The following is a 27,677-nucleotide window of genomic DNA, read 5'->3' as shown; positions in this document are numbered from 1 at the left end:
TATAAATTTCGATTTATTTATTTTCGAGCAATCAAAGATGATGCTATTATATAATTCCCCCAATGTTGTGGCAACGGACTCGAGTGCAAATAATTACATATTTATGTAAATATATACAATTAAAAAAAAAAAAAAAAACATCAAATTAATATCGAGTTTAAACGTTAGCTGTATATTTATTTAATTTTTTGTTCGTTTAAAAAAAAAAAAAAATCATTAAAAATCCAATTACCTACTAAAAATTTAAAACAAAAATTGTAATAAACCTTTTTTTTATTTTTTCAAATTTTTTTATTCAAAAAGAAGTTTATATATATTATTTTTTCACTTCATCTTTATTCCGTTTTTAGTTATAATAAAAATATTTTTTTTTAATTTTTTTCCCCTCAAAGACAATTTTCAATCAAAATTTGTATACGCATATAACACTACAAATCATTTACATATATAAATAATTAGTATTATATATTGTTTAAAAATATTTATAAGCCCATCCTCAAAATAATCATATTCAAGAATAAAAATAAGCTAAAATTTCCGTTAAAAAATAAAAATGGTCCATACAAATAAAGATAAAAATATTCGCCTAGAAAGGCATAGCGCAGGAAAAACTCCAGCATATGGAGATTCAAGTGTACGTTCTGGAGCTGGAAAATATAACTGGGGTAAGAAAGTGTGGATATATTAAAATGTGAATAAAAATATTCATAACTTATTTTATTTGCCACTTTAAATATACATACATATATATATATACATATAAATACACATGTACAGGAAATACGACATCTGAAATCCGTGCTATGGACTCCAAGCCAATTGATGAAGGTGATCCTATGTATGACAGTGAACATGAACGAATTAGCAAATAAATGGAATATTATAATATGTTCAACTTCTATAAAAAAGGAAAAAATACTCATCATTTTTTTTTATTTATCTATCCGTCCATCCATCAATCCATCCATCTATACCTTACATACTAATTTACATACCTATAATTTTTTTGCATAATAATATGAAAAAAAATGTGCATAATTATGTATTTATATGGACTGTTTTGTGAAGAAAAATATATATAGTACGATCCGGTATTGAAAAAACGGATTATATTTGATCAAAACATAAACTAGTTGTTTGTCAGTTTGATATAACAAAATATATAAATCGAAAAAGATAAATATGATATGTATACATAATATGTATATACATGAGTACAATTCCATATAACACGGAATAAAAGATGCTAAAAGTCATTTATTTTTTAGTTAATAAATATAATTTTTATCGTATATTTTGTAAAAATCAAAATATAGAATCACAACTAGATTCCTCTTCTTCATCTGAAAAGACATCATCATTTTTGCTTCTGACAATTTCTTTAAATATTATTGAGAATGAACTATTTTTGGTGACTGGTATTATAACATTTAACAAGGTATATTTTTCCAAATATTGTGATATTACTTTTGAAGATTTATAATAAAAAGGAAAACGAATAGTGAAGCTTTTATATGGTGGATTATATTCTGTCGGGAAAAGTGGTGATCTGAAAAAGAAAAAATGGATATATATAGCTATTGGGGCAAACAAAAGTTATACATGTCTACTTCTGATTTATATATGGTTTTTCTTTATCTCACTTTTTAAAAAGGATTTTCAAACATTCATCACTTATGTACATATTCAGAAATTGGTTAATAGGAAAAATATTAATTAAACTGTTCATATTACGATGGGCAAAAATAAAAAAAGGGAGTTGAATTTGAATAATACAAATAGTGTTATCAACTTGTTCATATGATAAAAATTCATCATCTAAATCAATATTATAATCATTTAAAAAAGATCGAAAATTTGTATTATAATTTTTTTTTCTTTCATTAGTGTTTAAAAATGGAGGTTTAAAATCGAAACAATAAATTGCATTGTCTATCGGAAACATACGTATGTAAGGTATATAAAATTTATCCATTTTTTTATATTTTTCTTCAAATACATTTTTATTAACAAACCACATATCCCATTGTGGTTCTTTTACAGTTAATATTTTTTCTATATTAATTACTTTATCTTCATTTTTGTTATTATAATTATTATTAGTGTTTATATTTTTTTCTTTCTTTTCACCTTCTTCTACAATTTCAAACTTATGTTGTTGGTCATCTTTTATGAACTGATCCTCGGGGTAATTACCTGTCTCGAAAATAAATGTATCATAATAAATTCTGAATAACAACTATGATATGAATAAATGTGCATATAAAAATAATAATATTAATAAAATTATTCTCTATATGAGATCAAATTATTTATTTTTTTTCTGTCAGAGATTTTATGACATATATATATATATATATATATTTTTTTTTTTTTCAATTTACCTTTATATTTATGATCAGGAAAAAAATATAAATTTGAATATGTTTCTGTTTTGTATTTATTTTTGATAGCTGCCTGAACTAATTCAGCTATTATTTTTTTTAAATGAGAATCAGTTTTACTTTGTGTAACAATTTTTGTGTTAAGAACAATATCATAAGTCTTATATTTATTCCCTTTTTTATCTTCTTTTGTTTTTTCTTCACCTATACTTAAAGGTATTCTTAGTCCCTCTTCATTGTTTAAATCAGGAATTTTTTTAAAATGGAATTCTGAAATTAAATTAGAAGAACATATATTAAAATAAACTTTTTCTCCATTTTTATCATATGTCTTTATCACATAACCTTTTTGTGGAGTTATTTTAATCGTTTTTTTATTTTGTATTAAATTATTTAGATTCTCTGAATTAAATTCGAAATTCTTATTTGGTTGTTGAAAATAATACTGGTAAATTTGTTCCATGTTAGCTATTTATTAAATCTATACACGTGCATGTACGTATATACGACAATGGAGAAACAAAGAACAATATTATGTTTGTATTCCCAATTTATAAAAGAGTATATAAACAAAATTAATAGTAATAATGTGAGCTTATTTAATTACCTATCTACCTTATAAAAAATTTTAAATGTATAAAATTGGTAAACTTGGAAATTAGTGAAATCCACAAAAAAATATCAGAATAATTTGAATGGAATTATCAACCAAACAGTTACACATGATTATTTATTTTTATATTTTTCTTATATAAAATATATGATTAATATATTACCAAAAATGTGTTATTATTTAAAAAAATTAAAGTTTTTGTACGTCTATATTCAAACTATATATATGTGTGATATATAATAATGTATAAAGAAATATGATATTTTAATTCATTATTTTTTCTTAAGTATACAATTATACATTTTTTAATATTTTGCTAATCTATAATAGTTAAAAAAAATGATAATATATATACATAAATATGACCTTATTAAAACATTTTAAAAATAATAGGCCATAAACATTTTTTAGTAAAAAAAGTAATTGTTATTATATGTATGCAAATTCATATGTTAAATAATGCACACAAAATAAATGAACTTAAAATAACGTACTCATATAGTGTAGGAAAAAAAAATATATATATTTCATATTTGCAACTTTTTTTATAAAGTGATAAAAATATAGTTCTATCTCTTTTTATTTATTTTTCATTACAAAGAAATTACATTTTTTCTCATCATTTGTATTTTTTTTTTTTGGGTGTGTGTGTCCTTTTAATAGTTATACAATTTCTTGTTTACATGGATTGTTGACATGCCTTTAGGGAATTGGCATAATTCTGACATAAGCTGATATCTGAATGTGACATCATACACTGAGTAGAAAAAAAGAGGAAATCAAAGTAAAGTAAGCAAAATGAATAAGCAGAAAATGTACACGAATTTAAGCAAAACCGACTAAACTATCGTCTTATTTGGCATTACTTGATTGAGTTCATCTCTAAATGTTTTACATTTAAGATCGTTATTTCTTTCCATATTCATTGCTCCGGCTTGATTTAACTGGGAATTATTATTGGGATGAAGTACTTCGACATGTCGTGGTCCTAAAATTGAGTCAACAGCTCTTTGAGCAACTCCAAAGCCAACACCTGATGCCATTCCACTAGCTACTGTTCCCATCATATTTGATATAAACCCTCCTGATTTTTGTTGTGGCTGCATAACATTTCCTCCTGAATAATTTTGAGCATTTGTGTTATTTCCTTTGCCCAATCCATTTGATGATGATTTCAAAAAGGATGACCTAGTACCTGGAATAAAACACACATACATATATATATATATTTATTTATTTCAAAAGAAAACTATGAAATAAACAGTTTGAACTAAAATGGGTTAAAAAAATTAATTTAAAGCAACTTAATATATATATCCAAACAACAATCAGGTATTATATAAACATTAATATTTAATGAAATATGTAAAAATGTAATTTAATCCTTACTTAAGCCACCTGAACGACGATTTGAAGATCGACCCATTATATTTTATAAGTTTTAAAATATGTTTAAACGAAAAAGGTGTAAAAACAACAAAAATATATTGGAAAAATATTTTCTATGAATTATAAGAGTATGTATTTGAGCTTTAAAATTAACGCTAAAAAAATGTATATATTTATTATAATTAATATTTTGTTTTGTTTTATCAAAATAAATTTATATATTTTTTTTTATGATATTAAAACAAAAGTATATCAATTTTTGTTTATCTTTTTTTTACTGTTATGTAAAAAGAAATATTGATAAAATTTAAGTGTTTATTACAGTAGCAGGTGATAAATATTTTTTTTTTTGGAAAAAATATGCATAAAACCGAAATAAAAAAAAAAAACAATGTATATATTAATAATTTTTATTTTTTATAGATTTTCTTTTACAAATTTTGTTAAAATTATTATATATTAAGAAATACATATATAAAGGTTTTTTTTTCATTCATTTTGTTTTGTTGGTTTATCACTTGTTTTTGTCAAATACTGTATGTTAATTAGTATTATATATACTCATACTATGTATTAAAACGTTAAATTAAAAAAAAAAAATCGAATGTAATTTATATTTCGCTTATGTATATATATCAGATATAAATATAAAGGAATTAATTATTGTTTTTAACCTGATCATTATGATTTATAAAAAAGGTGTGTGTGTGCATAGTTGTTTAATTGGCTGAATTTCAAAATTGGAAATATAAACAGTGATGTTATTATTTTTTGATATTATGTGTTGTCTTCTATTTTTATCTGCAAAGGTCGATTAAAATAACTTCTAAATAAATACTCCTCCTGAGTAATACACTAACAAATATGCGAGATTGATATCATGAAATATTTTCGGAAAATGTCTAACATTTTGTAATATTTTATTTTAAGTAAAAAACGATAAAAAGTTTTAGTGTTGTTTATTTATATGGGAATGTAATAGAGTAGAGGAAAAAATTATGGCATTACATAAATATGCATATGGTTATATACGTGCAGAAATGCATGTACAAACGCGTAGACATAAATGCACACATGCCTATGGCATGCCTTTTCGAATTTTTAAAAAATAATGATTTTGTAGAAAAAAAAATGAAAAAGAAATACAGAAGAAAAAAAAAAGTAGAATTTAAAAAGTGTAAACAAAATTTTTAGAAAAATTTAATATTATTTTAAAAAAAAAAAATATAAATTAATTAAAATGGCAAATATAATTCAAAATATATATGTTAAAGTATTTTATTTCTTATGTCTTCTAATTTTCTTAAAATTTCGTCTGGTGTTTTTTCTAAGTCGGATCCAATCTTTCTTTGAACTTCAAATGGCAAGCTCGAAAATTGTTCGCATAAATCTCCATCAATAACATGCTATATAAAAAAGGTATAAACAATATATATATATGTGGATATATGAATAGGTAACAATATTTTAATGGGAGTAAAGCTAATGCATATAAAAAAGATGACTCCAAACAATGTTCATTTTATCTCTTTTTTTTTATGTCGGTTTTTACCTGAACTGGGTGATAATAGGAACGAAAAAATATGTGCTCTCTTCCACAAAGAGCATGTTTTTCTGTCCTTAAAATTATTTCTAAATGTTGAGTTAGTTCCAACTGAATAAAAACAAGTTAAAAAAAAAATCCCAATAATTATTATTGTATTAAAAAGGCATACGAATGTTTTTCACTGTTCACATTTTTACATCCATTAATGTATATGTGAATATTTTTATTAGCTAGCCATTTCTTACTTCTTCTTTGTTATCATATGGAATAAAGGCTCCTATGGTTCCCATTATGGTGGAATATATTATACATTCACTGCTTACGGGAGATAATTTGACTTTTTGTAAGGACGTGACAATTTCTCCAATATGAAAACTCATGATGTGTTCCATCTGGATAGCAAAAATAGAAATAAAAAGAATATAATAAAATTGGCGATGAAGTGATATAGATATGCATTATATTGTGATATTCCAATGGAATTCATCCATAATAATATACAGTGGTTCGTAAGGAAAATTATGTTTTATCTTTAGATCCATGTACTTACCTTTCTATTTTTTGTTGAGCTATTGATTACTTCTCCACCATACCAGCATTTGTTAGCTATTCCATATTCCTCTTGTTTCGCTTCCTCCGGGACCTTAACAAATTATATGAACAAATTATATGAACAAATTATATGAACAAATTATATGAACAAATTATATGAACAAATTATATGAACAAATTAAATGAACAAATTATATGAACAAATTAAATGAACAAATTATATGAACAAATTAAATGAACAAATTATATGAACAAATTAAATGAACAAATTATATGAACAAATTAAATGAACAAATTATATGAACAAAGAAGGCGAGAAAGCTTACCCTCAAAATGAAAACAGAATCGAACTTGTCCGCAGCAATAATAGTATGATGATCCAAAATTTCTGAACATGTTATCCATCGAGGTATAATGTCATCAGATATAAGTCGTATAACATTTTGATTAGAATCATAAAAAAAGATAAGAACAGATTCCCTGATGTCAGATGCAAAAATTCTGTCTCCAGAAACTTTTATTGAAACAATTGCTTCTGGAATATCTTTATATTCACATTTTTTTAATAATTTTTTTTTTCCTAGTGCATATATTCTTAATTTATTTCCAACAGATACTATAACTTTTCCATTAAATGGACAAAAGCAATATGGTTGATCTTCAATAGGTGTAATATGTAACAAATTAAGTTTGTAATTTATATCATATGTATATACTCTTAAAGATGCTGATGGGACATTTCTACTTTTTAATGTCATATTAGTAGTGGTTCCAACTATTAAACAATGTAATGCTTCAAGTTCACAAGCACAAACACTTAATGCTGCTTCTTCCAATTCTAACGATATTTTATCTATAACTTGCAAGTTTATTGGGTTAATAATTTTAATACAGGATCCCCATTTGCCTAAACCAGCTTTGGGAGTTCCTATACGATCATATAACAATTCTTCTTCATCATTTTCTAGTTCATCTTCTGCCTCTCCTTTTCCTTCAAGCTTAATATCACGTAATGCCTTTTGGATTTCTTGTTGAGTATTTTCATCATATGCATTATGGTCTGCTTCTATAACAGCCAACATTTGTATATTTTTGATTCTTTTAATTTCTAAAGAAGTGTCATTATCATAAAATAATGAAGGGAATGGTAATGGGACAATTTTTCTCGGGGTAAATGTTAAATGTAAAATATTTTGACTAAAAACTTCACCAAGTCTATAAAATCGGAAAATTCTTAAACTGTTTCCAGATATAGCTACATATCCATCTGAACATTGTTCAGAATAAAAAGATGATGCATATTCTAATACATCATAATTTAATGGGGAATAAATATATTTCCCTTGATATACATAACATAGATACGTTTTTTCGGATAATACTAAAAGTGCTGGATTTTTATTAACTTGTACATGACAAATTTTAACAGATTTAGCACCTAAATATTTAGAATAATGATTACTCAATGTTCCACATATAGGATCTATTACACTTCGTAAAAGTACACCTGTATTTAATCCGATGTTTAAATATAAAATAGTGTGCTCTTTTTGGCTTCCCAATTCTTTCATTTCAGATATACAAATATCTTGAGGTGATGAATTATTTGGTAAAATATATGTAGATAGTTGCTTAAAATATTGATCCTTTTCTATTGAAAGTAAACGTACTACATTATCGAGACAGCCAACTGCTAAAAAGCTAGCTCTTAATTTATTTTGTTGTATTTGTTGTATTGATAAACATAAAATTTCAACATTAATATTTTTTCTAAATATTTCAGTTAAAGTATGTGATTCATCTATTTCAAAATAAATTAATTCCCCACCACTAAGAGATATTACAATTTGCGAACCGTTTGAAGTGGCTGCATTAATTTGTTTATTTTTTGGTGGTACCCATTCTTGTACTATTTTTCCATTGATGTGCCGTATTCCTGTATCATATACTTGGATAAAAGAATTATCATATAATAAATTAATATGTATTGTAGTTACATTTGTTAAAAGAAGACTATCATATACTTCTTCTACTGTTTCACCAATTTCTAATATTAGTGTATTTCCTTCAAAACTTACTATAATATATCCATCATATTCACTTGAATTATCTTTTTTAATTGTCCATATATATCTAGGTTTTCCAGGAAGTTCATTATTTGCTAACTCTTCTATACTTAAGCCATGTTGCAATATTCGTAATGATGATCTTGGGCCTCTACCACATAAAGCATATATTTGTGGAATATTAGAATTTTTTGCATCTAATATTTTCATGTCTACGATTGGGGATAAAGAATATATTTGATCTACTAAGTATAAATTTTTTAATTTTTGTGTTTTAAATGCTATAATTGCATTTTTTCCTGATGGATGATTAGATGTACACATAGACTCATTAGAATCATTACCAATACCAGAAAATTGATAAAAAAAATGATTCCCAAATTCCGCTGCTACAAATAACGCTCCAGATTTTAATACACATATAGAGTTAGCTATTGGGACAGTGTCAAAATATTTACAAATTATTTCTTTTACTATACCATCCTCATGATTAACCTCTATTTTATATAGATCACCATATTCAGATTGTATTAAAATAAAAAAAAATGTTTTGATTCTATGGATTGTCCAACAAACAATGGATATATTTTTTTCTTCACCAACTTCTAATCGTCTTGGATATGAACAATATATATCATCATGATCTATTTTTTTATATACTAAATAATTTTCACAACAAACAATTAACCCACTAGGGCCTTGTTGACCTCCTGGTAAAGGTATTAATAAATGTGCAGTAATATCAATAGGTATTGTATGTTTTTTAATTACATGATTTAATCCAAGATCCATTTCCCAAAAGCATAATCCTTTTTTTGGATATTCCATTATTTGTTCATTTGTATTAAGAACTTGTTTATCTAAAGCTTCATAATTTTGTTCTATTGAAACAAACATTGGATTTTCAAAACCAACATTTAATCCAACTACAGCATGACAAATAGAATGTGATTTATGAGCTTCTAAAGGACTACTAATAGTTAAATTTTCTTTATTATCTCTATTTAATATATATACAAATTTTTGTTTTTCTATAGCACATAACATTAAGGCCCTTCCTTTAGGATCTATAGCAATATATTCCCCTGGTATAATTCTTCTTATTCCACTTTTACCATATGTTTCACAATGCACCCTAATAAAATCATTTTTTTCATCATCATATTTTAATATTACTAACCGTCCTGAATCACTACCAATTGCTATGTAATCTTTATTACTTCCCATTAATCGGAAAATTTCTAAGCTTCTAATTATACCAAATATATCCTTAGAAGTTATAACATTTAATTTACCTTGTTTATCAGCTCTTAACAACTCTAATACTTGGCCTTTTGCAACTACTATTTCATGTGCTTTGGGTCCAGAAAAATTTCCATATACAGTTCGGGTAATTGCTGTGGGTTTTTGCAAAGTTAAATGATATAATATGGGCATTTTTTTTCACTTATATTTATTTTTTAAAATATATAAATACAATCTTTAATATAATTACACTGTTTTTAGCAGATGGGGAAGGGTGGCAAATTTTAATTGTTTTTTTATAAAATGAAACCTACGCGTTGTGTCAATGTGTACATATATATGTAAAGGTACATGCGTATATACAATTATTAGCTTAGTATTGACATACTACACAAGAGGAATACCTATGCTTTTGCCCACCCCCTATAACTGTTATTAAATTAAAATATTTCTAACAACTATACAATTGAAGTTCGAAAAAAAAGTATTACATTACTACTTTTTTTTTATCATCATTTATATATAAGCCTGCGGTTTATTTCACTTTTTGTTTTCATGGGTATTCTTTGCATAAATGGCTAGTTGTTCATAAATATATATCCATATATAAGGTCATTTCATTCTATTTTTGCTGTATATATTAGAAGTTTTTTAATTTATATTTATTTGTTTGCTTCTTATGAATTTCTGTTTTATGCTACAAATATACTTATTTTTGTAAATTCTTTTTTTTGGGTTTATTCTAGTTTTATTTAAAAAAATATATGCATTTCTATTTCTTTAATCTGTTTATATTGATTATCATTTATATTGTGTTTTTTAGTGAAAATAAAAATGCATGCTATATAATTCAATTTTTTTAATAATTGATATATGACAAATATTATGATGTGATTATGATAAAATATGTTCGAAATTGTTATTATAGTGTTATTAGAAAGCTATGTAGATATATTCTTCTCGTTTTTTTTTGATTGCCTTTTCAAACATACATATAATAGTTTTTTTGGAGTTTGAAAGTAAAATAATATTATATAGCTTTTGTTAAAAAATTGTGAGGGAAAATATTATTATTTAAAATAAAGGTTAAAAGTACCCTCTTTTTTTCTTATTTTTAGATTAAAAAAATTATATTATATAAATTAGCATATATGTAAATAAATATTTATTTACATAACATTTCAATATAGGCCAATATTTATCATTGTTATTTTTTTATTGCTGAACAGATGGTATAAAAATGTAGGCATAATTTTTTAATATCTTTCTTTTCATGTTAACAATATCTTTAATATATATATGCGTTTCCGTTACACTTATATATAATGCTTTGGCCCTGAATCAATAAAATGAATTTACATAATTTGGGCGTATACATATATATAATTTATTATACTGAATTTGTTTTCTTTATATATTATATGTTTATTTTGTAAATACAATTTTTTACAAAAAAAAAAGATTGTTTATATATATATTGTATTTCTTTTATATAATTTTTCTTAAGGCCTTATTTTTTGTTCACAATATTTTAGAATGCCCTAATTTATATTTATGGGCAATATATTTAATCACAAAATGGCAACCTTATAAGGGTGTGAAAAAAAAAAAACATGATAAAAATTTTAATAGGTATACTTTAATAATAGCCCAAAATAATTCATAATATTATCCCCAAAAAGTCTAAATAAACTTATAAAAATATGAAATAGGATAAAAAGAAAATGATTTTACTTTTATATGAAATAAAACAATAAAATACCATTATTGAAGGTTTGATATAAATATAAAGAAATGATGATTACCAGTCTATAGCTATCACTCTATGAGATTGTTTCAAAAAAATGAATATACTATTTGTATATTAGGTATATATGCACACATGTATTTTAAAAAATTATTTGAAAAATTAAAAAATATGATAAATAGAGAAATATATTTGTTAATTTGAAAATATTGAAATGGTGATTATATACTTTTTTTTTTTCACCTCCATTTTGTTCAACTATAAACTCAAAATTTTGCGAATAAACATACATTTCTCGTGAAATGGTCTAATAATTTTATTATGAGCAGTAAAATTAATTAAACAAAAAAAAAATATATAATAATATAGTAGTAATAGACATTTTATTTAAAAAAAAATTGATATAAATATAGAGATGAATATTTCGCATTTAAGTAATTAAAGGAATGTGAAAAAGTGAATATATATAAATTTGTTTGTCATAATTTTAAAGTCATATAATAAAGCATACAGTAAATTGTCTTTTAACTTTATAAATATGTCTATATATGGGGAATGCATTTATTGTGAATTTCTCGTTTTATGTAATACTTTTTTGTAAACAACATAAAACATTACAAAAAATACGTACATAAATAAATATACAATTTTCTTTGTATGTTTAAATAAGTACTATTAAACAATTGTAGCGTAGTGTATATACACATTTTTTTTTATGTTTTTTGCTTATCGTTTGATTTATTTACGAACAGTATTTGCAACGTTTAGTGGTGGTCAATATATGCGGGTTTTCTAAACACGTGTATGTGTGTATATGTATGTATATATATATGCTTAATATGTTGTGTCTATATTTTTACTTTTATTTTAAGTTTTGTTAAAATTTTCATTTCTTTTATTAATAAATCAAAAAAATATATTTGTATAAATACCCATAATATAGAGAAGTATAAAAAAGTAAATTTGTTGTCTCTATTTGTGAAATATTTAAATAATTGTCGAAATGTCGATTTTACAACATATATCGTTTTATTTCATGTTTTTATTGACTTTCTTTATATTTGATAAGGAATATGTTTTTTTTGTACACTCTTTAAGTAATGATAAAAATAAAAATTTTAATATTTTAAATGCAAATAATATTGAGGGTAATTTTAATGACAGTTTTTCGTTTTCTGATTCCTTAATAAATTCCATTTCAAAAACTTTGAAAAAGGTTCCCCTTGGAGGTTAAATTAAAATAGCTATTTATATTGCCAACTTATTTTTGTCATGTATTTATCTTCTTTTTTATCTATTTATATACTTACACAAAATGGTATAAACAATTTTTCACTTCAAATATTTATTTATTTTTATTGTAATTTGTAGTGCTAAAGAAAAAGATAACAATTGAACTTGGTAAAGTAGCAATAAATCTCAAATTACCAAATCCAGATGAAGAAATATGTAATATTAATTATTCAGAATTATGCCCAGAGGGATGGATAAATTTTGGGGATGGAAAAAATTGTTTAAGTCCAAATGACTATGTTGGACCATGTAAAAAAAAAGTGTCGTTTGAAAATAATACAGCAATTAATAAATATGAGTTTTCATTAAAATGTAATGTATCATGGCCTTGTGTAGGAAAATGTATAGAAGATTTTACAAAAGAATGTCCAGAAAATTGGATTTTAAAAAAAAAAAATATTTGTTATGCTCCTAAAAGTTATAAAGATATATGTGTAAAAGAAAAAAGTTTTACTAATTTTTCTAAATCTGAAAAAAAAATATGGGGAGATATATGTAATGTTAATTGGCCTTGTTATGAACAAAATTATAATATATTATGTCCATTAAATTGGAAAAAAAGTCCAGACAAGAAAAGTTGTATAGGGCCTGAATCTTATACGGGTCCATGCAAAAATATTTTATATTTAGATAATTTAAATAAAAATGAAAAAATATTATTAAAAAATAAATGTAATATTGAATGGCCAATTTATCAAAACAATGAACAGAATTTTGATTCTTTTTTATGTCCAACTGGATGGAATGTATCACAAATAGATAATTCTATTTGTGTTGCTCCTAAAGAATATAAGGGTCCATGTGCTAAACAAATTTCTTTATCTACATTTAGTAAAGAAGATAAATCGAATTTTTCTAAAAATTGTCTTGTTCATTGGCCATTTATTCAAACCATAAAAAATAAAAATAGTAACCAAAATTTTAATTTCCCATGCCCTGATAATTGGGATTTAATTGATCAAAAAAAAGAAAAACATATTTGTATTGCTCCAAAAAATTATATAGGACCATGTAATAACATTGCTTCTTTTAAAAATTATACTAAAGAAATGAAAGAAGCTTGGGGATATGTTTGTAAAGTCAATTTTCCATATGATAATTTGAAATATTCAAACAATAAATATAATAAACAACTAGAATATGAAAAAAATCGAAAAATACATGGAATAAGAAATAATAGTAATAGTATGATAAATATTCCATCAATTAATAATGGACCTTTCGGTCCTTCAGGATCTATATATGAAGGTTTAATTTTAGATGCAGATAAAGGAATAGAATATACTCAAAATAATAATGATAAATATAAATCAAAAAGTAAAAATAATATTGTTATACAAGATTTTGATAATATTGATAGTGAAAATTTTATTATTACAGATGAAAAAATTAAAGATCTTATATTATTAAAAGAATCGACAGACGATGAAAAATTGAAGCAAACTATTGATGAAACAATTAAACAATTAAGAACCAAATATACTTTTGGAAAAATTAATTATTCTTTTATACAAGTTCAAAAATTGTGAATTAGGAAAAAAAAAAAATTATTTATTATTCCAATCAATGAATATATAAAGGAAACATAAAAAAAATGAAATAAACAAAGATATATTCAAATTGGATGTCAAAGAAGTTTGAAAATGAAAATCGTAGGCAAAGAAAAAAATTTTGATCAAAATTATAAACATATTCTTTATGGCGAACTAAAATAAATGAAGAATAGAACTTAGTACACAATTCGTATATAAATAATTTAAGGAAATAAAATTATATACTAGTCAGAGAAATATAGAAAATCAAGTTGCAGTATAACATATGATATGTCTTTTGTGTGAATAAATATAGATCAATTGAAGAAATTGTAAACGAATTGCCTTCAATTTTTTCATTTATATATTGTGAAAATAATTTGGTTGGAATAAATAAACTGTAAATTTCCAATAAATTTTTCTTATATTTGAAAAAGTATTAGATATGTGCTAATTTTATATATACAACTGGACGTTTAAAAGGATATTGAAATGTAATTTGATTTTGTAAAATAAATGTGATAAAAATTTTATCAAATATTCTCTTATAATTGGCTTTTAAAAAATAATGTAATTAAGTTTTATAATTTATATTACTATTCAATATAACTAGATATAATTTTATTTTATCGTTATCCAAAAATTGAGGTATGCTAAATTTATTTTCTCATTTTTGAGAGAATGGATATAAATTCATATACACATGTTCAAATTTATAAATAAATAGTGTTAAGTTTTTATATCGTTTTACAATTTTTTTAGACTATTAAATTCGTTTATTTCCATTTTAAGCTGTTGTTTCATCATTGCACATAAAGGTGTGTATATTAGATAATGTCTCCTCAAATTATTTCATATTTACTATTTTTCGTTTTTTTTTTTTTTTGAAAATGTTATGAACAAAATTTTGTTATAATACTTGTGCAGGGTTTCTTTTCCCTTGTTGCGACTTTATTATCCCAATCTTTTGCTTAAAATGGAAAATTAACATTATATGTGCATATATAAATATATTATATACATATATGTATCTAGGTGAATTATCGTCATAGTGAATAAAAAAAAAATATTTATAATTGAGCTTACAAAATTATGGGATATTTAGGGCAATTGAAAATTGTTCTTAATTATATTAACAGGATATGTATTTTTTTTGTGACAAAAAAAATGTTAATCACAAAAGAGAAAAGAAAAAAGTGCTTCATAAGGGATTCAATTTTATGCTTAATTAAAATTTGACAATATAACATTAATGGAGGAATTTATTAACAATTTTTTTATCAAATTTGGGAGAATTACAAATTATTTTATCTCCTATAAATTTTTATTAAAAAAAATTAAAGAAAACAAAAAAATAATTAGGCTATACGAAAATGTGACGATAATTCAAGGAAGTACTTAAATGATGTAATTAAATTTGGTGACATGTAATTTTTTTTGTTTTTTTGTTTTTTATGATTTTATTATGTAGCAATAAATTGGGGAACACATTTTACACAACATATTTGCATATGTATATAAAAAAAAATACATTTTATATATATATTCATACACACTTATGAGCATTTACTTATGCTGATATAATAATACATGCATTTACAACATCCTGTATATTTTGTAGAACGTTTTATGCATTTCAATTGAAAAATATGAAAAATGTTTCACATTTTTATAAATATATAATACTTATTATTCTTATATATATTTTAGCTAATATAAAATGTAATAAAATCAAAAAAATAGGATATAATAACATATGCAATAAATTATATGGAAATTATCATAATGAAAATCAAGAATGTAAATATAAAAAAGTAAACCTAAATAAATTATTCTACCTTGAAAATACAAATAAATTAAAAGAAATATGGGAAAGGATTAAACATGTTTATATACGAGACACAAAAAATGTGAATGATAAAATTATCAAAACAAACTCGGATTTTCATTCCTTTAAAAATTCCGCAACAAATTTTACAGGTGATAATAATGAAATAATTAATAATGTTATAATAAATAATAGTACAATAATCGATCAAAATGAATTATCAAATTTATTGAAACGTAACAATTTAATCACTATTAGACACAAAGACATTAATCAAATAATAAAAATTATAAATGAATATTATATTCAAACTAATCATATTTTCTCCACTGTTTTGAAATATGAAATAAAAAACGAAAATGATAAAAAAACACTAATAATATATGTCAACGAAGTGATACTTGATAAAAACTGTATAAAAGTTAATGTTTATAAAGAGGTGGGTAAAAAGAATGAAACTAAAAGTGTGCAAACAGAAGATGAATATACCAGCGAAAAAACGGGGAAAGAGGAGTTATTAAAAAAGGAAATATCAAATGTTGAATTATCCATAAATCTACCAAATATAAAAGAAAAAACCATAAAAAATAGTAGCGTAAACAATGTAAAAGAAATAATTTTTGAACGTGAAAATATCCTAAGTAAGGATATACTACAATACGAGCTAAGTGTAAAAAAAAAAAAATATTGTGATCAGGTAAAAAAAATGTTTGAAAAAAAAATGAATATAAAAGAAAGCTCGATTTTTGTTTGGGATGAAAAAATGTATGACTTGTTAATAAAATCTAATTTATTCAAATATATACATGTTAGACTAACATTTGACAAAAGTATCAATAAGCATATATTAGAAATAGACTTAGTAGAAAATAAAAGCATGATGTTTATTCCAAGTATATCAAAAAGCTTTAATTCGATGTTGGAATTTTGCATAAATTTGACATTTTCGTATTTACACAGTTTAAATTTTTCTGACAAGTTCAGAATAAAATATTTTCAAAATTTAAATTACAAAAATAATAAACATAATTATGATATAATTTTTGTTAATGATACAATAGAAATAGAAAAACTAAAAAATAATTTTCCATCATATTCAATTTATGGTTTTAATACAAATAAAGTCTACAAAAAAGAACTTAATAATTCATGCTTAAATGATTTTACAAATATTATTAACAGTCAATGTAAAAAAAAAGATGAAGAAAATAGTGAAAGAAATAACTCCAACAAAGAACAAAACATTTTAAAAGGTTTTATACAAACAAAAGATATCTACAATTATTTGCATACAAATAAATTCTTCATTTTTTATATTAAAAAAATTCATAATACAATTTTTGAATTAAAAGTGAAAATTAAAAAAAACATATTGCATAACTTTTTATACTTTTTGAAAACATCCAGTAGCACATTAACTAGCCAAAGTTCGCTACCTTCTGAAGATACAAAAGTCCGAAACAATTCCAAAATTAGTAAAATGACTCAAAATTTTTTAATTTCTAAATATAATTATTTTATAAAAAGAAAAACCAATAATGTTTTACTTAATAAATTATATAATATTTATGGGGCTACATTTAAATGCTCACTTTCTTTAAATGCGTGTTCTTCAAATATATTTGAAAAGACAAAATTTTTAAACACTTTTTTTAATTTAAAAAATAAAATCGATTTGATTTTTCACTTTAATACAAACAATAATTTTTCTATAAAAAGTTTTTCAAATATATCTTTGGACAAAAATGGGAATAGTACAAGCAAACGCGTTAATACTAAAAGTTTTTATTCTTATTTATTATCCTATTTTAAAGATATTAATAAAGAAAAATATTATGACATTAATAAAATAAATAATATACATTTGAATTACACATTTTATTTTAATAAAAATTATAAAATACCAATATCTAAATATGTTCTTAATCTCAAAAATATATTAAAAAGAAAAAAATTAAACAATCAGGATGAAGAAATAGAAAAAGAAGGGGGGAACACACAGCATATTATTCGAAATAATATACGTGATGAAGTAAAGTTGGAAAAACCTTTTCCTTGGAATTTTATTAATCTAAATATAAATGATATACAATTGTTAATAAATTTAGAATTTTCCTTAACAAAAAATTTATGGAATTATAAAGGAATAAATATTTCCAATAATAATAGTAGATGGTTTGAAAAAAAAGTGACCGATATTCCCTATGCTATAATTAACAAGCTATTCAATATGAATAATGAAAAAAATGCACACAATAATTTGGAAAATTTTAAAGAAAATATTGAGAAAGTAGAAATATATAAGAATGATTTATCCGAAAGTAGTAAATATAACATACATAATGTAAATATAAACGATGCTATAAATGAACATTTAAATAAAATAGGCTGTTCGTTAAATTATAAATTAATATTCCCCATACTATTTAATAATTATTTTTTAAATTTAACGAATATGAGGTTATATTTATTTCTTAATTATAATTTATTTAACAAACCACAAAAAAATCGCAATATATCTATACCCAATAATCAAAACAAAAATATAGCTACTTCAAATTTCCTCAAGTTAAATTATTTAAAAAAAAAACAAAAAAAAAAACAAATTCCATCATATGGATTTGGCATTATCATCTCGAATATTAATATTTTTATGAATTTTAAAATTAACTCTAAAAATATGTTACCTTCCTTAGTAATGCAATTAAATCAAGATATATCCAAATTTAAATATTTGTTATAATCTTTAAAATGTCTTCTTTTCAAAAGAAAGCGAAATTGGAATTGAGAAAAAGCAACGAAATCTTAACTGTAAAATGTAAATCAATGTGTTTTATTTTTTGATCTTTTGTTTTTATACTATATTTGTACCTACATTTTTATCAATTTTTATTTTTTATTTTTTTTTAACCTTTTGGAACTTTTACTAAACACACTGTCTTGTGACATTGATTTCTTTATACACCTTTTTATAAAAAAATATAAAATTGTAAAAGCATATAAAAAAAATGATGTAATAATATATGATTAAACTTATTTAGCTATTTTATTGCTATTAACATAGAACAAAATATAGAAAATAATTTCCAAATTAAAATGAATTTTCTTTATGTTAATATATATTTATAAAAAAAAATATGACAGCAATAACTCCATTATGTATGAATATTATTTATGAACCATATATTAAACAATTTCGGAATTATAAAAAAATATGAAACAACTACTTATATAATTTTTTCATTTAATATATAAATAAATCACATGTATTTATAATATTTTTTTTTTATGTTTCTATATTTTGTTATTTTGTTCATTTTTTTGCTCTTATTTTGTGTTAACAAATGTATGGAACGCTAATAAAAAAAACCTAGATGAAATATTATTTTTTTTAAATAATTAAATTTGTTATTAAATATTCTTAACAAGGAATAACTGGGATTATATCAAATATATAAACTTTTGATATAGGAATCATATTTTTTACTCCATTTTATATATTATGCATGTATATATATATATATATGTGACTATATTTAATAAGGAGTGACTTAAGAACTAAAATAAAATAATATAGTTAATATTTGGAAAAATATTGATTCTTATATAGTTTCTTATTTATTACATACCAATTAGTTTGATATTCCCAGATTGTATGTAAAACAAATATACATATATATAATATACATATTTGTATATACACACATACATACCGTTTATTTATATGCAAAAATAGGGAAAACTGTACATATAAATCCGAAATATTGGTGTTATATATAAAGATTAAAAAAATAAAACATAGATAAATCAGATAAAAATATATTCAAAATGATAACTTCATTGGATATAGTACACGAACTACTAACTACCATATATTACAAAATATTTTCTAGAAAAAGAAATGAAATTGTTAAATATGATATTTTGCTATTTATAGATGACTTCTACTATTTTGACATTTTAAACCAAATAAGCCGAGATATAAATGAGTTAGATAATAAATGTGAAATAATTGAAAACAAGGATTTTAATGAAATATTTACAAACTTTTGTAAAAATAGAAATTATATTATAAATAATAAAATATATTTCAGTGATAATGAAAAGAGAATAGATTTTCTTCATGAAATTTGTTCAGATTTGCTATGTCTTATATATGAAAATAGCAAAAATGGCAAAAGTAGCAAATATAACAAAAATAGAAATATATCAAAATGTTTGAATAATAAATGTAAAGAAAGTAAAAATTTGGAAAAAATAAATAAAAATTTAATAGAAATATCGAATCTAACTAATTACCCAAATAATTCAATCAATTATATGAATAAAAATGATATTAAAAATATTTTAGATTCCAAAAAAATCAAATTTAAGAATAACGACATAATAATAACGGAGAAAATAAATCAAGAAAAAGAAAATTTATTAACAAAAGCAATAGAAAAATATAATAGTGAATATGAATTAAGATATTATTATTTATTTTTAAATAATATGCTAACAATACAAACAATGTTTACATCACCTCTTGTTAATATATATTCAAAAGAAATTCAAAATATAATTAAAAAAATAATTGAAGTTAAAAATAATATATATATACCTATAACTATTTATGATATTTTATCATTTCAATATGAGCAAATTATATTTAATAAAAGTTCGTATAATAATTTAACTACTCCCGTAAAAAAAATTAAAATAGTAGATGATGTTATTGAAAGGGGAGGAATTCCCACAGAGTACTCTAAAAAGGAAATTACGAAAAATCTTATTAATGCAAATATGGCATTAAAAGATAAATCTAGTAAATCAAGAAAACAAAATGAGAGTGGTTTTTCTAATAAATATCGAGTTAATAATTATTATAATTCACGTCGTTATTAATTTTTTTCGTTCAAAAAAAATAATGAAAAAAACATGTTTGTTAATAATAGAGATATTATGAGTAATACGTTTGATTTTCATTAAGCGATATTTTTTTATATTGGAAAAAAAATCATCGTAAATATATTATATGTGTGTATGTATTTCTAATAAATAACATTTTTTATCGTATTTTATTGCATTATTTCTGTTATTTTATGATTAAAATGTGCCATTTAAGTATCTATATTAACTAGCTAATTGCGAATATTAAAAAAAAAAATTAGGAAAATAGTGCCTTAAATATGTTTACACTTTTTGCATACAGTCTAAATCCTTATATCGTATTAGCATTATGATTCGCGAAATAATTATGATAATTTGAAATATGTACACACATTAAATATTTATTTATCTATTCTCTTTAGTTAAAGTGTGTCTTTTTTTTTATGATATTCTTAGCTAGTATTATTACAAGGTATTTATAATTTTTTTTTATTTAATTTTAAAATTAAATAATACTCTGATCGCGAATTAAAAGGAATACATCTATAATATTGACGAAAAAAAATATTTATTATGCTTATTATATTTTTTTATATTTAAATAAAATATTTATATAAATATAATTCAATAAGTCTATTTTCATTTATATTTTCATTTATATTTTCATTTATATATTTATTATTATACTTTTTATTTCTTTTAATCATTTTTCAACTTTTTTATTTTTTTTCATATCTTTTGGATTCTATAATTTTTTCATCTATGCTTTTCCAATTTTATTGATTTACTATATCATGATTAAAAAGAATTTCTAAAACAAAAGTGCAATTCACTTTTTTTTTTTTGTTGTTGTTGTTGTTGTTTTTCGTGCTCAATATATAAGCACACGCATTTACATGCAGCTAGCTATAGATACATAGACTTATATATACAACATACGTACATAAATTTTCTGAACAAGCAATATACAAAATGTCTCAAAGATATTTAGTAATTATCCATTGCGTTTTCCTTCTTTTGAATTTATTCAAAACAAATTGCTATTTAGTACAATTTCACGGCAATTCGAAAACGAATCATTATCAATGTGTTGGTTGTATAAATGAAAAAAATGAAACGCTAAGAAGTATCGATAATAAAAATAATATATTAAATAGTTCTTTTCTACATGTACAAGAAGATGATAATAATGAATTTTATAGCCTCAAATTAAATGAAAAAAACTTTAGATGGAGTATACCTTTAGCATTAGGCTCAGAAAAATCAATTATCGATTTAGTTTTAACAATTTCAAATTCATCTACTGCATTTTATTGCCATGATGAAAATAAGCCATCTTTAGAAACTGAAGTATTAGGATATGATTTATCAAAATCTACAGATTTAAAATATGTTGATTGTACAAATGAAGAATGTACTGAAATTCTAGGAAGTAATAAATGTTTAATTTTAGATGAATATTTTAAATTATTAAAAGGATATGCTTTGAGAAAAAAAAGTTGTAAAAGTAAATTTTGTGATTATGTAAATAAAATGAACTTTTTAAATATGAGCAATCCTGGGGTAGATAAAAATGCATCTGTATGTCCATTTGATAAGAAAGTTGATAATGATAAAATTAAAGGGTTCTATTTTAATGATTCATTTTTAATTAGTAAAGAAAAAAAAATTACATATAATTATTTTGGATGTATAACAGAAAATGAAAATTTAAATATTAATGAAAATACATCTGGTATTATTGGATTAGCTAATGATTATAAAGCTGATAAGAAATATTCATCCATTTTAAATGCTTTTATTTCAAATTCGGGATCAAAAAAAAATATATTTGGTTTATGCTTAATTGATGGGGGTGGATTTATTTCATTTGGTGGATATGATAAAGCAGCATTAGAACCCGCTTTACCTGCAAAAGAAATAAAAGGTTCTGAAGAATATGAAGATTTAGACACATCATATAGAAATCCATTATTATCCATTGGTGATGATTCAGATAATTTAATTTGGACAAATTATTCTGAATCTACAAATGAATTATACAAAGTAAAAGTAACCAAAATTAATTTAAACGTAACTGATGATAATTCAGAATATGATGTTAATAAAGATTTTATTCTCGATACATGTAAGTTATATATTTCTTATTTGAATATAAATCTATGACTTTGTTGAAAATGATAGAAATATATTGGAAAATTCGGTTTTCCTTTTTATTTTATATTCCTCCCATATATGGATACGATATATTTATTATCACTTTTTCTTTTTAGATGATTATTTTATATCGCTACCCCGAGAAATATCAACTAAACTTACAGAAAAAATTAATAAAATATGTAAAGACTTAAATGATAAATGTAAAAATGTTGAAAATTCTGGGACATTCCAAATGGGGAATGAGCAAGTAGGATCTTTCCCAGCCATAGAATTCTTTTTCAAGTAATAAAAAAAAAAAAAAAATTATAGAATATATTACTAATGATGTATATACTTGATTTTTTTTTATTTATATTTGCTCACCATTTTTCAGTGATAACAAAGTGGTAGTTCCCCCACACGATTATATAATAAACGACGGGTAATATTGATTAGCCAAAATAAATAAATAAATAAGTAAGTAAACAAATATGACGTTTTACCCACATTTTGTTCATATTTTTTGCAGAGATAACAATTACAAAATTTTAGTAAAACATACTGAAAACAGTGAAAAACTTGGAATTCCATTTTTCTTAAGCAAATATATAATATTTGACAACGAACAAAAGAAATTAGGTTATACATACATACACAAATATATATATATATATATATATATATACATGTGAAAATGGTGGTGATATTTATAAAATATATTAAAATTGTGTATGTTTGGATAGAAATTAATAAGTTTGTAAATATTTCTTCTTATATAATTCTTGATTTTCAGGTATTTCCCAATCTAAATGCCAAACTAACAACGCATTTTCACCACAAGATCATGTTGATAAAGTCCAAGAGGTAGTTAAAGAACCAAGTGAAGTTGTCGCATCTCTCGATGGAGATAAAGAACCAGATGTAGTAGTAGTACCATATGTAAATACAGAAATAAAATTATATATACAAAAATCCATTTCGAATACATTATAAATCTGTGTAATTTATTATTATTTTACTATTTTTTTTTTTTTTGAAAGGATGAATATAAAGGTTTTTATGAAAAAAATAAAACAGCCATTTTAGCAGTTTCTGGTGTTGCTGTTTCAGGATCTATTATTGGAAGTATTTTTTACCTTTTATAAATTAAATAAAATTGAAAGCCTTACACTTAAAATTATTTAATCAACACTTTTAATTCAAAAAAAAAAAATATTTAAGTGTGTGAAAATGTGTGCATAGATAAAACCCCATGGAGAATATCGTAATGGATATATAAAATATAAGAGTGGTAATACTTATAAATAACAATTTAGGGTTTTTAAAATTTTATTCTCGAATTTTTCAAATTTAATAAAACAGTTATATAATGTTATATTTTCAAATATACACACGCATTCTCTTAATTATTTTTCAGATCAAATCATTAAAATGAAAGGAGTTAAAGATATACGAATTATACTAGTATTACTTAGCATATTCTAATATTTTTATCTGAACTTTATTTAATGAAATATTATATAAAGCCCAGTGTACATAAAATATAAATTTATGTCGTATTTGAATAATTTACATGATTACACTATATATATCCATTTTTATTTATAAATTTTTTTGGGGGATAAATTTATGAAATACATAGTTTTTTTTTTAATTTACACTAACAATATATTAATTACAAAACTGAAATGAAATTAGAGAAACTGAGGTTCATAGAAAGCATTCAAAATTTTTTTTTTCAACATTTATGTTAAATCATTCTAAAATACGGATATATAAATGTGTATATGACACGGAATAATTTATGTATTGAAAAAAATGTATATTATATATTATTCACAAAATAATGCTCCTTTTAAGGATATTAATTTTTAAATATAATTTTTTTTTTAATTATGAAAAGGGATTTTTTTACTGAAAAAATAATATATAATTTAAGATATATCCCTAAAACTACCAAGCTTTTGCTATAAACAGAGTTTTTATATATTTTATATTTCGTTTATTTAAAGAGATCCAATCATATGCAGTAAAAGGAAAAAGCGGGCAAGTATATTTATTTCGATTTCCTTACCCTTTTTAGTGTGCACACAAAACGAACAATGCAATTTAAAATAAATTTAATATCAAAGACAAACGTGTTAAGATATATGATAAAAATTGTGTTTTTCGATATACAAATCACATACTAACAATATTATTTGCATATATATAGAATATTCGAAACTTGAATCGTAATACTTGTATATATGAAAAAAAGGAAAGAAAATAGAGAAAAAAAATTATATGAATAGTTATAGATATATATATATATATAGGCCCTGTATTTATATATGATAATCTTTATGTGTTAAAACTATTTTTGTGCTATTTGGGAAATCGAAAAATGAATAGTTTCATAAAAGATAAAATTATTGGGGATGTAATAAAAAGCCATGATATAAAAAATATAAATTTATATTTAACAAATATTGAAGAGCATATTATAAAAATAAAAAATGAGGGAAAAAGTATAATTGATCAAGTATTTTTGGCTTTTAATGGATCGATAAGTCATATATCTTTATACTCATATTTATATGATCATAATATTAATGTAGATTTAGATTGCTTAAATATTATTTATGAACATAGTTATGTAGAAGAAGACAAACTAATAGAGGAAGGTAAAGATAATGATAAAATTGTTGAAATAACAAAATTTGATTCAGAACTTATGTATTATTTAGTAAAAACATATAAAGAAAATTTTGAAGGTAATCATAATTTAACAGTTAAAGATATTGAAAATATTATAATAGATTATAAAGAAAAAAAATACCAAGAAACAATAAAATTATATAAAGACAAATATCGGGATGGAATAAAAATTTATAATACATTTTTAGATTTAAGTCATTTTTATTATGATGAAAAACGTATGCGATTTTTTAAAAAAAAAAAAGAAGGATCTATAGAAAATTATAATGAATATATAAATGCAAATGCAGATGTTGAATTTTATGATTTAAAATATCACATATTAAGTAAAAAAACAAAAGGCCATCCATCAATTCTATTTTGGTCCGATGCAATTAATGAAATACATATCAAAGACAAAACTATTATCACATCTGTCGATGCTGTAAAACTAACAAATACGGATCACCAGCATATTATTGGAATATTAGGATTAAATAGAGATGGAGATTTAGTTATACAAGGTATTCGAAACGAAGTTAAATTAGTTATTAACAAATCATGTGTTATAAACCATGGAATATATTGTATTGGTCATGTTATACTAGTTCAAGGTCGAATCAAATTAGCAAATAAAACATTTTATGCTACCGAAATAATGCACCCCCCAAGGTTATATTTTGCATTTTATCGTCACTCGTTCGTTTGTCAATGTGTAATGTCAATGTGTAATGTCAATGTGTAATGTCAATGTGTAATGTCAATGTGTAATGTCAATGTGTAATGTCAATGTGTAATATCAATGCTGAATGCCACCCTTTCACATCTTTGCAGAAATTATCATGATGAAAAAAACGAAGGGGATTTATTCTACAGCTTTGAAAACGAAAAAGACCAAATTGGAATGACAGAATACGAACTGATCGTAAAAAATAACGACAAAAGTCAAAACTGGATAATAATGCATGATATATATTTGGATAATCCTTATACTTTTGAGATTTTAGAAAAAATGTTTTCTCTTTATGTAACTACATATCCAGATAATGAATTACCTGTTGGGTTTATATTAATGGGTGATTTTATAAGTTTAAAATTCGATTATAATAAAAATTTTAATAATTTATATATAAAAGGGTTTGAAAAATTATCATATTTACTAATATCAAAATTTAAATTAATTTTACAAAACTGTTATTTAGTTTTTATTCCCGGAAAAAATGATCCGTGTGCATGTAAAAATAGTTTACCAAAATTACCAATTCTTCCATATTATATTAAAAAGTTTAAAGAAAATATAGAATCATTTTGTCCTTGTGAAGACAGAATCATATTTGCAACAAATCCATGCCGAATTCGACATTTTAATAAAAAAATGATATTTTTCAGACACGATATATTAAACGATTTAATTTGGAGTGCTTCTATAAATGCAACAGATGATAACAAACAAAATCTTCAAAATATTTTAACATCAACTATTATAGGTCAAAGTCATATATACCCAATACCTCATGATAGTCGAATACTAAAACGATATTCTCCGTTTCTATTTATATACCCTTTACCAACTTTTATATGTATATCTGATAATACATGTAATAGTTTTATATCATATGCTTCAGAAAATACTAGTGATTCGATCATATCAAATTCAGATATGTCATTTACAAAAAAAAAAGCATTTACTGTATATAACGTCCTTCAACATGAAGCGAAGCGATACATCGTTCCTGTATAGTTAAGACAAATAAAATAGAGCTTAGATGTAGAACATTGGTTCTATTTTAGC

At 22.7% G+C, this 27,677-nt stretch overlaps 9 protein-coding genes across 9 annotated transcripts; 6 read left to right on the top strand and 3 right to left on the bottom strand.

Moving 5' to 3' along the window:
• Positions 1 to 553: 553 nt before the first annotated feature.
• PBANKA_1449700 (conserved protein, unknown function) lies at positions 554 to 872 on the top strand (the record flags this gene model as incomplete). The annotated part of the gene is made up of 2 exons (XM_034567868.1): positions 554 to 665; positions 778 to 872. 2 exons carry the CDS (start codon positions 554 to 556, stop codon positions 870 to 872), a joined length of 207 nt encoding a protein of 68 aa, XP_034424322.1.
• A 433-nt stretch (positions 873 to 1,305) lies between these two features.
• PBANKA_1449600 (PIH1 domain-containing protein, putative) lies at positions 1,306 to 2,847 on the bottom strand (the record flags this gene model as incomplete). Its single annotated transcript, XM_034567867.1, has 3 exons — positions 1,306 to 1,549; positions 1,644 to 2,196; positions 2,385 to 2,847. The coding sequence occupies 3 exons, from the start codon at positions 2,845 to 2,847 to the stop codon at positions 1,306 to 1,308; spliced, it is 1,260 nt and encodes a 419-aa protein (XP_034424321.1).
• An 829-nt stretch (positions 2,848 to 3,676) lies between these two features.
• On the bottom strand, positions 3,677 to 4,423 carry PBANKA_1449500 (conserved Plasmodium protein, unknown function; the record flags this gene model as incomplete). Its single annotated transcript, XM_034567866.1, has 3 exons — positions 3,677 to 3,754; positions 3,864 to 4,192; positions 4,387 to 4,423. 3 exons carry the CDS (start codon positions 4,421 to 4,423, stop codon positions 3,677 to 3,679), a joined length of 444 nt encoding a protein of 147 aa, XP_034424320.1.
• Positions 4,424 to 5,654: 1,231 nt separating this feature from the next.
• PBANKA_1449400 (splicing factor 3B subunit 3, putative) lies at positions 5,655 to 9,987 on the bottom strand (the record flags this gene model as incomplete). Its single annotated transcript, XM_034567865.1, has 5 exons — positions 5,655 to 5,792; positions 5,939 to 6,040; positions 6,178 to 6,324; positions 6,483 to 6,575; positions 6,811 to 9,987. 5 exons carry the CDS (start codon positions 9,985 to 9,987, stop codon positions 5,655 to 5,657), a joined length of 3,657 nt encoding a protein of 1,218 aa, XP_034424319.1.
• Positions 9,988 to 12,578: 2,591 nt separating this feature from the next.
• On the top strand, positions 12,579 to 14,364 carry PBANKA_1449300 (CPW-WPC family protein; the record flags this gene model as incomplete). The annotated part of the gene is made up of 2 exons (XM_034567864.1): positions 12,579 to 12,771; positions 12,914 to 14,364. The coding sequence occupies 2 exons, from the start codon at positions 12,579 to 12,581 to the stop codon at positions 14,362 to 14,364; spliced, it is 1,644 nt and encodes a 547-aa protein (XP_034424318.1).
• A 1,652-nt stretch (positions 14,365 to 16,016) lies between these two features.
• On the top strand, positions 16,017 to 18,938 carry PBANKA_1449200 (protein TOC75, putative; the record flags this gene model as incomplete). Its single annotated transcript, XM_034567862.1, has 1 exon — positions 16,017 to 18,938. One exon carries the CDS (start codon positions 16,017 to 16,019, stop codon positions 18,936 to 18,938), a length of 2,922 nt encoding a protein of 973 aa, XP_034424317.1.
• Positions 18,939 to 20,023: 1,085 nt separating this feature from the next.
• Positions 20,024 to 21,082, top strand: PBANKA_1449100 (conserved Plasmodium protein, unknown function; the record flags this gene model as incomplete). Its single annotated transcript, XM_034567861.1, has 1 exon — positions 20,024 to 21,082. One exon carries the CDS (start codon positions 20,024 to 20,026, stop codon positions 21,080 to 21,082), a length of 1,059 nt encoding a protein of 352 aa, XP_034424316.1.
• Positions 21,083 to 22,039: 957 nt separating this feature from the next.
• On the top strand, positions 22,040 to 24,351 carry PBANKA_1449000 (microgamete surface protein MiGS, putative; the record flags this gene model as incomplete). Its single annotated transcript, XM_034567860.1, has 6 exons — positions 22,040 to 23,195; positions 23,341 to 23,509; positions 23,601 to 23,648; positions 23,736 to 23,845; positions 24,000 to 24,145; positions 24,247 to 24,351. 6 exons carry the CDS (start codon positions 22,040 to 22,042, stop codon positions 24,349 to 24,351), a joined length of 1,734 nt encoding a protein of 577 aa, XP_034424315.1.
• Positions 24,352 to 25,592: 1,241 nt separating this feature from the next.
• PBANKA_1448900 (DNA polymerase epsilon subunit B, putative) lies at positions 25,593 to 27,626 on the top strand (the record flags this gene model as incomplete). Its single annotated transcript, XM_034567859.1, has 2 exons — positions 25,593 to 26,557; positions 26,720 to 27,626. The coding sequence occupies 2 exons, from the start codon at positions 25,593 to 25,595 to the stop codon at positions 27,624 to 27,626; spliced, it is 1,872 nt and encodes a 623-aa protein (XP_034424314.1).
• Positions 27,627 to 27,677: the final 51 nt, after the last annotated feature.

Source organism: Plasmodium berghei (genome assembly GCF_900002375.2).
Source record: "Plasmodium berghei ANKA genome assembly, chromosome: 14".
Classification (NCBI taxonomy): Eukaryota; Apicomplexa; class Aconoidasida; order Haemosporida; family Plasmodiidae; genus Plasmodium; species Plasmodium berghei.
Note: the sequence above shows the minus strand (reverse complement) of the source record. Positions and strands in the feature narration are given on the sequence as shown.